The sequence below is a fragment of the Triplophysa rosa genome, linkage group LG12 (genome assembly GCF_024868665.1).
Source record: "Triplophysa rosa linkage group LG12, Trosa_1v2, whole genome shotgun sequence".
Classification (NCBI taxonomy): domain Eukaryota; kingdom Metazoa; phylum Chordata; class Actinopteri; order Cypriniformes; family Nemacheilidae; genus Triplophysa; species Triplophysa rosa.
In genome coordinates, this window is record NC_079901.1 from 16,812,680 (window position 1) to 16,825,945 (window position 13,266).

A 13,266-nucleotide genomic window follows, 5' to 3' on the forward strand; every position below is an offset into this window, starting at 1 on the left:
TTTAGGGCAAAATGAATGACATTAGACAATTAAAGTAGCCTACATTACAAATACATATAGGGTCCTAAAATACCGTAGTAAGAAATAAAATGAGAATGATACATGGTAAAGGCTACAAACGAATGTACTGTGATTACATTAATACATCTAGGTTTGTATCCATTATTGTACAATTTTATTTATTGTCCAAAAGTCTGAGACCAGAATGAAAATCATGGATTTAAGATCCCATATAAACATAAAAATTACTTTGAAAAGTTAAATGAATAATCCTAAATAAATAAGATATTTAATGTTAGGTCAGTTATCAAATGTTTAAGTTTGTCACATACTGTAGACCACAAAAACAGCTTCAAGGTCAGAGCTCTTTACATTTAGAAATGATTAAATTCATTAAATGAGGAAAAAGCAAAATGATACTCACCTTTTTGATGAGTTTTAACGTGTAAAGTGAATCCAGTATTATAAATCGTTGGGGGGAAATGTCAAAGTCACTCTACAGAATGTTAGTTTTTTTTCTCACATTGTCACTTATGTAAGTGTGAATGAATCCAATAAATTGCATAGCCCAGGTCTTTATCTTAAAAAATATATTGCTTGATTTTTTCTTCCTTCCTGGGCTTCATCCCCCGTCACCCTGCAAGTGGATTTGGAGGATGCATGAATGGTTGGTTCATCGATTAGATTTGATATATCCAATATTTATTCAACAAATAGAATGTTAATATATTTAAATAAATAGCAAGATGCAAGGTTGTACAAACTACGGACGCGCGTGTGAATTCGTGCAGCATGCGATTCCGTTGTTTCCACATCGGAGCATCAGTATGTTTGCACTTGCTTGATCTTACACCGCTGAATCGTTCGTCAACGACGCCGCCATATTTGACCGGGCAAGACTGCACGGTGAACATAAAATTAAATGGGGCATCTGCGGGGATTTTTGGGGGGGATAAAAAGTCCGACGACGTTTACGTTTCTAAACCGATTTCGATGGTTCATTATCTCTAATTTAATGTGTAAATGCGGCGTCTACGTCTGTAATTACTACTGCTCCTAGGGTTACTATTGGTTGTTTTTATTACGCGATGTGGGCGTGGTTACCAATACGTCTTGGCGTCAGACGAACACTGAAGTTGTCGCAGTATGAATGCCCGGAGCACCATTTTCAATATCCCGCCAAAGTCATGATAAACGAAATTAGCTACGGTTGTCCTGCTGGAGATGAGAGTGATGGAAGCAACGACGACTGGGACATTGGATTTTCAAAACCGTGCGCTGAGGTAAACTTAAAAGCTTCAAATGTTAATCCTGCAACATTCGCTCCATGTTTTGTACAGTGTAACTTACCTCGGTTAATCGTTTAAAGTTCTTTACAAATGAATTGTTAAAATAGCAGGACTCTGAAGCCCATTTGAATGGAGATGACAAAGTGTCCACCCTGAAAAGAGCCATTACTGCAGGAAATGTCGAGCTTGTGCAAGAGCTCCTGGACGGTGGTACGTGCCTCATTCTTTAAAAGACACAACACTACCCGGTTATCAAGAATGTTATATTTTATGTTGTACTTGTCTTTGGAATGAACACGTTGTTGTTTTTCTTAGGTATGGACGTAGAGACGCGGCTTGGCTTCGGCTGGACTCCTCTCATGTGCGCTGTCCATGTGGCCCACAACGAGCTCGCGCAACTCCTGCTGGATCGTGGCGCAAGTGCAAACTTCAGTAGAGGTAAAATGAAGTGGTTTCTGTAACGGTACAGTATATGTAAAACCGAAAACGTGAGTGCAGGTGTTGTCAGTACAGCATTGCTTAACATGGCCTTCATGTGACTCCAGTGTGTTGTTTTATGGGAGAGGAAAGGCATCCAAGCACAGGCCAGGAACCCAATGTTATCAACTCAAAAGAGCATGGCTAGACTTAATCCTCCAGGCGAGAATAGTTTGGTTTTCATTAAAAATTTGACATCGAAGTAGGTTACGTTCTTTTGATTTCAACCCACGTGCTGGGGAGGATGAAACCAGTTACAGTTCATCCTGGTGTCCTTCATCTGACATTACTTATTGGTTGTGACGCACATACCGAGCTTTTGAAATGTGCAATTAATCTGCCGTTGTGTTTCGAGTTTACACATTGAATTTCTATTTCTTTTCAAATTAAGTTCATCTGCTAGTTATGATGAAATGTCTGCGAGCAATCATGCTTTGTACGGTTACACGGTGCCCACTGAGAGGAGATGGAGAGGGTCTTGACTCTTGACCGGCTGAAGCTGCAGGCTCAGACAGGAAATAATTAGATGTGAATGCAGCTGCCACTTCCTGGTCTGTGTTCCGCACAGAAGGGGGAGAACGTAGAAGTGATTGATAATGGCTCTATGCAGAGCGTGATGCTGGCGTCATTGCGTTGGCCCAACACTGGAGCTTTATTTATTTTCCTGCTCCACCGCAGACGCAACTAAACTGTGTCTGCATCCTACTCCGTAGTGGTGCTGATCCTGTAGTCTAAACGCTGTTCTCAGCGCCACACTAAAGCCCATAACGTAGATGTGTCTCCTTAATGTATCAACACAACATTGGGATTGGCTCCAGGTCAGATATGAGTCAAGCAACATTAGGCCATGTTATTTTCATCTGGTGTGTATGTAATAATTTATTGTACTGTGTATGTAGCTGTTGTTCAATCAACATCATTGCAGAACATTTGTGTGCTTTGCTTAATCATGTAGATAACCATTGATGTGTTTTTTTTTGCAATTTCATACATAGACAGCTTTACAGTTCTGATGGCTGCTTGCAGTGCAACATCTGTCTCAGAAGAGAAGATCGCCCAGTGTGTGGCCTTACTGCTCAGTCGCAATGCTGACCCAAATGTGTGCAACAGGTTAGTGAGGCATGTTGCAGGTGTGACTTCTTGTGCATACACACATAGCACGTGGTCTGGATTGAATTTGATGAATACCTATTTTAATTAACATTGTACTTTTCTTTAATGCATTAAATTAAATGGTAGGGTAAATAATCTCACACTTGCATCCACTCGAACCCACTTTTAACGACAGGTATATACAAATGTAAACACAAGTGCGGGACTGTCTGGTTCTGTTGATAAAGCATGTGAAAAAAATGCCCTGCCAGCTACAAAACATTAACACTGGCCAGACAGTGTTTCAAACATGTCTTTCTAACAACTGTTTGGGAGGTGATGTGTACTTGATAGTGTATTGACTCTAGGCATTTTTCAGGGCAGCCCCCAGTTGCTTATCATCTGCCACCCAAACCGCTCACATGATCTGGAGTGTCAACAAGTATGTTGCTCACTTGACCGGTGAGAAAGTGATTGTGTCCCATCCAGACAAAATATTTAAAGTTCGGTAACAAGGAACTTGGGTGCGCTGGCTTGTGATAGGCCTGTCAAACACGCGTCCTCTTCCTCTGCCCCCCAGTGTTCCTCACATGACTGGCAATTTGTAGCAGCTGCATGTGCCTAAACTTTGTTAACAAATACAACAAACTCAGACTAAGCAAGAAATCATTTGGGAAGGAGTGAGACTGGCGTCTCTAGATCTGTTTCGAGTTAGAATCGATTTTTTTAGTTAGAAAATTGCTGAGACTGCAGTTTTGCTTTTAGCTTTCATTTTCAATAGAAATTCATATTTCAAATAACTTGTTCTAATGAAATGCATATGAAAAACAGCATTTATATGTGTCCCTTAACTCTACTTCGTACCATTAGTTAATCTGGTTGTGACCTAAGGTGAGTGGATTTATTTTATACATACTGTTTAAACCAATCAGGTCACCCTGCTGGGTAAGTAGTTAACCAATCGTGTTTGCATAGTTAGAATAATTTGCTCAAGTGCTCCAAGATGTTTCAGGTTTTAAGGGGATAGTACGTAAAAAATAAAATTCTGTCATCATTTATTCACCCTCATGTTATTCAAAACCTGTGACTTATTCTTCTGCGGAACCCAAAAGAAGATATTTTGAGAAATGTCTAAATGTACCAGCGTTCTTCAAAATATCTTTTACAGGTTTGGAATAACATTCGGGTGAGTAAATGAAAGAAATCCCATTTTTGGATGAACTTATGACCTATAGTCTTACCGACAAGATTGATTGCTGTGTACTGTTGCATTTTTTTCTACCTTTGTTTCATTCATTTACATTTACGCATTTGGCAGATGCTTTTATCCGAAGCGACTTACATTGCATTATACTATACTTTTGTTTCTAAGTATGTGCAAATCCCCTGGGATCGAACGCTAGTGCCATGCTCTAACCACTGAGCCAAAGGAAAGCATTCATGTAGTTTGATTGTTCTAAAAAAAACTGTTGTTTAAAACTAGTGAATGAGTGTTGAAATGATTATATGAAAAGATGTTGCTCACAGTTCCAGTGTGACTTGTCTTTTAAACCATGACCTTACCCACAGAAAATGAGTCTGTATTGACTCTGTAAACATCCCGATTGCTTCCCTGCCTTGTAGAAGGGCAGTCTGTGAAAAATGCATTTAAGACAGCACACATTTATCACAAATTCAGTCACAGACAGGGAAATGCGTAGATTGCCGGGAGATAATGTCAGTTTGAGGAATGATGGTGCCCTCGCTCACCTGCGCCTGACACTGTAGACTTGACTTCACCACCATCGTGTTCTCTGAGAAATGCCACCCAGGGTGATTAATAGTCTTAGGCTGTTCCCACGGACTAACAGTGTGATGTTTGACATGCTAGTTTATAGATAAAACTGTGTATTTATGACAATAATAAACATTTTGTGTACAGTCGACTAGGAAGTTCCTCTTTTGTGCATTAGATTGTTCCAGAGCAAGGTGTCAAAGGTTTATATTTTTCTGTGCTTGTTCTTGGCTGATTTACAAGAGAGGTGGCATGCAACTTTTTACTTGTGTTGTTAGGGAAGATGTGTGAGATTTAAACAATCATAATGGCAGAATTTTTAGTTGAAACCTCTTTGCAACTCTATTTGATCATGTCATAAGGGAAGAACACTTATTTTACCATTTACAATTTTTACGCAGGAGCAGTTTGACGTGCTTGATGCTGGCCGCCAGAGACGGCTATTGTCAGGTGATTAATTTGCTGGTGTCACATGGAGCAGAGGTTAACTTTCATAATGACAATGGACATACGGTAAGATCATCATCTCTCAAGGCATAAAAATATGGAATTATTAATATGGTAAATTACGGAATTATACATTTATTTTCTACCTCACTTGCATTTTATAATCATTATCCGTTTTTGCAGACTTAATCTTTGTAAGAGATCAACTATTTTTTAAGTAATATACTGTATGTAATCACAATGTAATGTGACTGTATGTATCACATGTGATATGGCTTCTCCTGGATTTGAACTTTAACAATGTTCTGTTATTGTAGGCCCTTATAATAGCAGTGCAGTACGGACATGAAGAGGCCGTGTTGAAACTGCTCCAACTAGGAGCTGATAGGTCTCTCAAAACCAAAACGGGGAAGACGGCAGCTGACATGGCCAAATTATTCAAGAAGACTGAGGTAATCTACACCCATATTCGCTTGGCCAATGTTGCAATCTATAGTCTCGTAGGTTTAAAATCTCTTTATTCACTGGGGGTCACGAGTGGGCCTGGCGCACCCACAGTACTGGGATGGTACTATGGTACAGTGAGGTTTCATGGGACTTGAAAGAATGTAATGAATTGGTGCTTTTTGGCACTTTTTTGATAGTGTATGGTCCTCCTCGAGATACCTGATGCCCATTATACATGTTAGATGAGACAAAGTTGGGCCTGATTTTAGTAATTCAGTGGATTTGTTTGGAAGATTGTTTTATATACTATATATATATATATATATGTCTCTTATACAACATATTGTGTAATTTTGTGGTTTTATATACTATATATATATATATGATACGTATACATATACATATTGGTGTATGATACTCTGTGTATAATATATACACTCACCTAAAGGATTATTAGGAACACCTGTTCAATTTCTCATTAATGCAATTATCTAATCAACCAATCACATGGCAGTTGCTTCAATGCATTTAGGGGTGTGGTCCTGGTCAAGACAATCTCCTGAACTCCAAACTGAATGTCAGAATGGGAAAGAAAGGTGATTTAAGCAATTTTGAGCGTGGCATGGTTGTTGGTGCCAGACGGGCCGGTCTGAGTATTTCACAATCTGCTCAGTTACTGGGATTTTCACGCACAACCATTTCTAGGGTTTACAAAGAATGGTGTGAAAAGGGAAAAACATCCAGTATGCGGCAGTCCTGTGGGCGAAAATGCCTTGTTGATGCTAGAGGTCAGAGGAGAATGGGCCGACTGATTCAAGCTGATAGAAGAGCAACTTTGACTGAAATAACCACTCGTTACAACCGAGGTATGCAGCAAAGCATTTGTGAAGCCACAACACGCACAACCTTGAGGCAGATGGGCTACAACAGCAGAAGACCCCACCGGGTACCACTCATCTCCACTACAAATAGGAAAAAGAGGCTACAATTTGCACGAGCTCACCAAAATTGGACAGTTGAAGACTGGAAAAATGTTGCCTGGTCTGATGAGTCTCGATTTCTGTTGAGACATTCAAATGGTAGAGTCAGAATTTGGCGTAAACAGAATGAGAACATGGATCCATCATGCCTTGTTACCACTGTGCAGGCTGGTGGTGGTGGTGTAATGGTGTGGGGGATGTTTTCTTGGCACACTTTAGGCCCCTTAGTGCCAATTGGGCATCGTTTAAATGCCACGGCCTACCTGAGCATTGTTTCTGACCATGTCCATCCCTTTATGACCACCATGTACCCATCCTCTAATGGCTACTTCCAGCAGGATAATGCACCATGTCACAAAGCTCGAATCATTTCAAATTGGTTTCTTGAACATGACAATGAGTTCACTGTACTAGAATGGCCCCCACAGTCACCAGATCTCAACCCGATAGAACATCTTTGGGATGTGGTGGAACGGGAGCTTCGTGCCCTGGATGTGCATCCCACAAATCTCCATCAACTGCAAGATGCTATCCTATCAATATGGGCCAACATTTCTAAAGAATGCTTTCAGCACCTTGTTGAATCAATGCCACGTAGAATTAAGGCAGTTCTGAAGGCGAAAGGGGGTCAAACACCGTATTAGTATGGTGTTCCTAATAATCCTTTAGGTGAGTGTATATATACAGTATATAAAACAATCTTCCAAACAAGTTTAAGAAATGGATGCTGTATATATATAATACATATATATGCTATACATATATACATACACATATATATACATATAGATTTTAGCCCTGTATCGTTTAACTTTAACCAGACAAGCCTTCTGTCTCATATAGAAATCTGTTTAAATCATGTTCCTTCAGATGTCCAGGATTCTTAGCACCACAGAACCTTATGCTGTAAATAACCATGCATCGTCCAAAGCTGAGGTGCTGTGTAAATATCTCAATCAAAATCTTAACCTTCCATCTTCCTACAAAGAGAGGTGAGTTTCCATGTCTGTCATCTAGGTTTGTGACTTTGGTTCTAGTGCCCTCTAGAGGTGACTGAAAATGAAAACAATGCTGTGACGTACAGTTCTCATAACCGAAATTACATAAGTCATATGGCATTCATCACTATAACAATGGAATACATTCAATAGTGTTCGTAAAATGTAAAACAGCTTTTGTAAAATGTAAAGACTATTATTTATATGGTCCTAATCAAAGCAAAATTAAAATAAGTCAAACGTTGGTCAAAAGCTGTGACAGTGTTGAAATGATGCTTCATGTTTATTTTTTATCGTCATGGTTTGTTCTTACAGTTGCTCTAAGATCAGTGATATTCAACTTTTGCTGCATGGTCTGAATCTGGACCATCTTTCTGATGTTATGATGGTAAGCTAGTTTGTCTTTGTAAAAAAATATAATTTATTTGAAGTCTTAATTCTCCTTTTAAGCTGGGAAAACACTTCTAGTTGGAGAACTTTTGGTGATGTGTTAACTTAATTCCTGTGGGTGGAGTTTAATCTATGTAAACAGTAGTAGTTACATCACATTAGTTGAGAAATGGATATAACTTTACATAGACAAGGTTTGTAAGCAGTTCTTTCACACCAGTCTCGTACTAACACATACAGTGTAATATTTATGTTTAAGAAACTGTGTGATTAGTGTTACCATACTTTGAGTGTTTATTCTGTTCTGTAGAATTTTCCCAGTGTAAACTTTTGTAGAATCAACAGTCTGTCATAAACCATTGTATTTAACCTATAATATTTTCTTTTACTGTGAGTGTCAGTTATCCTGACTCTGTATTACACCCATTTTTATCTTTGCCAGGAACATGACATCAGTTGGAGCGACCTGTTTATTATGGAAAAGCAGGATTTGGAAAAGGTACCGTATGTAACAAAGATGTATGCTAACATCTAAATAGATGGAAAAAAGTATTATGTCACATAAATAAGAAAATGACCAGCATTTCTTTCTTCCACGAACACAAAAGAAGATATTGTGAACAATGTTGTTAACTGGTCCCCATTCTCTGACATTAGTTTCGATTACCAACTTTCTTCTAAATATCTTCTTTTGTGTTCTGCGGAAGAAAGAAAGTCATACAGGTTTAAAATGACAAGAGGGTAAGTAAATGATGAAAGAATTTTCATTTTTGGGTGAACTATCACTTTAACAGTACTTGGATCTAGTCTGAGGTGATTGTCCCTGCTTTATACATAGATTTTGTTAAAACCTTTTGAACTGTAAGACCATTCATCCCATAAATTAAATGTTACTTTAAACAGATAAGGTACATTTTTTTCCTCTTTGTAGATTGGAGTAACTGACCCTGAGGATCAAAAGAAGATTTTCGGTGCCATTGAGCAGATGAATCTTGATAAAGTAGATCTGGACATGCTGACACCTCTTAATAATATAGACAGCGGGTAAAGCTTATTCAGCATCAAGTTAACCTGAACTTTCTAACATTCTGCTTTTATTGTGTCTTTTTTGTACATACAGACTTTTACATTTTGCGGAAACAAACACATGAAGTAGGCACGTTGCAACCGTCTAGCTCTACCAGTTTAGCTACATGAATGCTGGACATGAAAGTTTTCCCATGCTGGTAACATTATGTAGTTCAACCCTGTGGCGCAAGACTCATAACAGGATGGCAGTGTCTTGACAAGGCTTCTATGTAAGCCTGTCTTAATGGTTTAAGCTCTAGTAAAGATTTGTAAGGTGAGAAACGAACCAGTGTCATGTCTGCATGCTCCGTGCTCTGACTGATGATGGCGAACAGTCGGCGTGGCGGCCGCATTTAACTTTAAAGTCCACACTTAATGAATCTAATCAATCTATAATTTCTTTATTCAATGCCAAGGGGGTACAGAGAGGGCAGACGTACACACAGTAAATTGTGCAGTTAAATCCTCTTATGATGGGCGCTCCGTAAACACACATTAAAAGGATATAGAGTTACAGTTTGCCGTTTTCACAAGAGTTTATACTTTTCCAATGAGGAGGGGTTATTTCCGGTAGATTCCAGGGTTTTCCAACCTTTTGTGTTTTGCAGAGGAGCATTGTGTTAGTCACCAACATCAAGCTTTCTCTTTAATAAGAGGCCAGGGCTTCTTGTACATTCATAAGTTTGGACTGTTCAAGTAGGGAAAGACCTAAGGTGTATGAATATATATTATCCAGGTGTGACATTTTAACAAAAGTACAGTAATTTACACTCTTTGTAATGGAATTGAAATACCAAACAAAAAATAAAGATTCTTTCATTGTTTATTCACCCAGACATCTATGACTGTCTTATTTGCAGAACACTAAAGAAGATATTTTGATGAATTGTGTTAAACAAATAACATTGACTTCCATTGTGTGGACACAACCACTGAGACATTTCTCAAAATATCTTCTTTTGTGTTCCACAGATGAATGTTTCAAATTCAGTCATGTTCAGGTTTTGAATGACATGAGGGTGAATAAATGACAGATTTTAGGTGAGCTCTCCTGACTATCCATCTCTTTTTTTACAAACATTACATTTTTTTAAGTGTGTAGTTTACAGGTAACAAATAAACAAAATCTTTCAAAGTGCCCCCTTGAACATGGTTAAATGGATGATAATCCCTACTAATTTAGTGAATCTTTTGTAGTTGGCTTGTCAAAAAAAACTAGATTACCTGCAACACAAATATGTTCTGTAGTCTTTTTTTTAATTCGATTGAATTAAATAAAAAAATCCACTAATTGTCAACCAAAGAACATGTTCCTTGATGGAAAATGATAGAGCTTCTCACAGTGCCTATTTGGACGGTGGCATTAACCCAGCACTTAGTCGTCCCACAAGAGCCTATCACTCATTCAGTCATAGAAAAACTAACAAAGCAACGCTCCGAGCCCATCTCTCCATCCTGGAGAAGATAGTAATTCCACAGGCACTGACAGTGTTTACCACAGCCTCTGACAGAGTGTTAGGAGAAGAAAACGGCTGCTTGGGGAAATGCTCTGTTAAGATAACACTATCAACATTGCATGGTATGTGTGAGCAATTACAGGGATTTGAAATCGTAAGTGATGGCAGAAGTGCGCCAAGAACGCTGTCACCAAATTAAGGATACAATTGGAAGAAATATTTGCTTTAGCTATCAACGGTGGATCATGGTTGTAACCTAAAGAAACCTGCATTTGGTCAACTCTTTAGCGGGAAATATTTAAATCAGGAATGTTTAGTATTGGTTAAGTATTTGATTTGAATCAAAATGAATGGTTTCATTTTGGAAATGTCTTGTCTTCCCCAGGAGTGAGGAGTTTCTGAACTTTCTGATCAGCCTGAAGCAGCAGTGTTGTTATTTGACAGAAACAGTACAGGATGTCATCAGCAGGTTCCCCCGTAGTGCCTCTGAGGTTTGATATGTACTTTTGGGGATTTACAGTCTAACACATGTCCAAGTATATTTTAAATATTTAAGGAACAGTTCACACAAAAATAAGAATTCTCTCATCATTTATTCACCCTCCAATTGTTCCAAATCTGTATAAATGTCTTTGTTCTGTTGAACACAAAAGAAGATATTTAGAAGAATGCTTGTAACTAAACCGTTCATGGTCACCATTGACTACAATTACAATGGTGATCAAACGTGCCCCAGAACTGTTTGCTTTCCTACATTCTTCAAAATATCTTCTTTTGTGTTCAACAGAACAAAGAAATTTATTAAGCAATTTTTCCTACTATGGTAGTCAATGGTGGCCAAGAACTGTTTGGTTACAAGCATTCTTCCAAATCTCTTTGTGTTCATCAGAACAAAGAAATTTATACAGATTTGGAACAACTTGATTGTGAGTAAATGAAGACAGAATTGTTTGTGTGAACTGTTTCTTTAAGGTCACTGCTAGCCATTAACTAAAATGCAATTATTTGTTAATTCAATATATACAAGTACAGAATCAGAAGTTCAGGAACTAATACTCAACTAAAATAAATAAATTGTATGGTTAGTAGATGCGTTAATCTTTTGTGCATTAAATGTGACAACTTGCTCAAGATAACATTGTTTGACAGGTGGTTCTTACATGTGATCCCAAGAAAGAGGCTCAAGCCATTTGCACCGACGTAATAACTCAGACGGGAGACCTCCAGAAAGAGATGGCCTGTCTTAAGACCCTGCTCACCAAGGTCAGTCACGTCCACATTCCTCCATGTCCTCATCTTTCATCATCTCTGCCAGTTGTATTTACAATAGTTTTGTCTAGTGAAAATACTCAAAAGTGCTGAGACCAACAAGGGCAGCCATTACATCCCACTCAGAGGTCTCAATAGCCTCTTGTAGGGGACGACATGAGGCACAGACAGTGATGAAGGTAATCAGGTTGCCCCCCCTTGTCAAGATGGAATCTGACAACCAATGAAGCCAATGTGGTCACGTCTGGCAGCATGCTGAGAACAAATACAGTGATGTAGTAAATCTTGGATCACCTTTCCAGGGAAATTCTACAACTCCCATCAATCACCAGTCTGGGATAGTGAAACCTGCCTTAGTATAGCTATTCTAAGCATTAAACATTTAGCCGTGCTTTGATAGAGAAATGGTGATAGAATTAACTTCTTTTTACCTCTTTATTTGTTTTTAGACTGATCACACATGCGTCTTGCAGCCTCGTCATCCTAACTCCAATATTGGTAAAAGAGGAAAGGGCCGAGGGGGGTTTGCTGTTGTGCTTGGACTTGGATTGATCGGTGCAGGTCTACTGATTGTGTTTTCACAATCTAAAACTTTGAAAAACTATTTCTGATCTTTTTATTTATTTCAGTGTTGATTGTACTTTAAGTTGTTTCTTAAGTGTTTGTTATTAATTATCTTGTGTTCTGCCTTTGTTTGTGTAACGATAACACTTTCAGTTGTGCACATGTAGACCGTTATTCAAGAAAGTGTTAAATGTTTATTTGGTTTTTGAAGACAATGTACTTCAGCAAGATAAAAGTTTTTCAAAACCAAAACGTTTTAATTTCCGTTTCTGAAGACAGCGCTTTGTCATTCTCACTGTCAAGTGTCAACATCTGTTGCTAGCAGTTGCGAGTTACTGGCAGCTATTTAGCTTTTTTGGAATTAGCTGGGGGGTCCAAAAAGAAAACTACATACAAGTCGCTGTCTGTGGTGCTGAAGTGTCTGTTTTGGAAGCATGGTGAGCTCAACAGGGGTATGCTTGATTTCAGGATGTTTGAGTAGAAAATGGATAATATGAAGCTGATTACTTGGTTGGTCATATGTAATGTGTAGTCGTGTAGTATTATACTGAAATGAAAGCCAGGGAGACTGATGAGATAATTTATCACATGACACAAAGGAAACGTTTTATTACAATAGCCTACTATTTAATGTTAATGTTGTATGTTAACACAGTGAGAACCACTTTGAATGCATAGTGATTTATACGTTTTTTTTTACAAAATACACCTCATGAAGCTACCCTTATAGTATGGTATATAGTAAGTTATAGTAACACCAGAATTTCATATAATTAAAGACAAAAAATATCTTTGTGTGATAAGTAATGGCACACCTGTACTGAAACGTGGCTGACGTGAAACTGTACTTGCTTAACTCCCAAACAATGGAAAAGCTTTTGGAGCTTTGGCAGAGAAGGTTGTCTCAGTTTTGACAGTGCAACAAAGGTTACAGTGTTCAGGAGAGTGAGCCAGATCTCAGTGACAAAGAACAGGTGCACATCACTAACAAACGCCTGTTGTGCCTTGAGTGCT

General features: G+C 38.4%; 1 protein-coding gene across 2 annotated transcripts; it reads left to right on the forward strand.

The window, feature by feature from the left end:
* The first annotated feature begins 1,146 nt into the window (after positions 1-1,146).
* On the forward strand, positions 1,147-12,472 carry asz1 (ankyrin repeat, SAM and basic leucine zipper domain containing 1). Of its 2 annotated transcripts, none has more exons than XM_057348532.1 (13): positions 1,147-1,283; positions 1,397-1,499; positions 1,605-1,727; positions 2,762-2,876; positions 5,034-5,145; positions 5,397-5,531; positions 7,377-7,498; positions 7,820-7,892; positions 8,337-8,393; positions 8,826-8,938; positions 10,805-10,910; positions 11,569-11,682; positions 12,138-12,472. In XM_057348532.1, the coding sequence occupies exons 1-13, from the start codon at positions 1,188-1,190 to the stop codon at positions 12,297-12,299; spliced, it is 1,431 nt and encodes a 476-aa protein (XP_057204515.1). In that variant the 5' UTR covers positions 1,147-1,187; the 3' UTR covers positions 12,300-12,472. The 2 variants fall into 2 exon arrangements, with proteins under 2 accessions (XP_057204515.1, XP_057204516.1); XM_057348533.1 differs by having other exon boundaries at positions 1,400-1,499.
* The last annotated feature ends 794 nt before the right edge of the window (positions 12,473-13,266 follow it).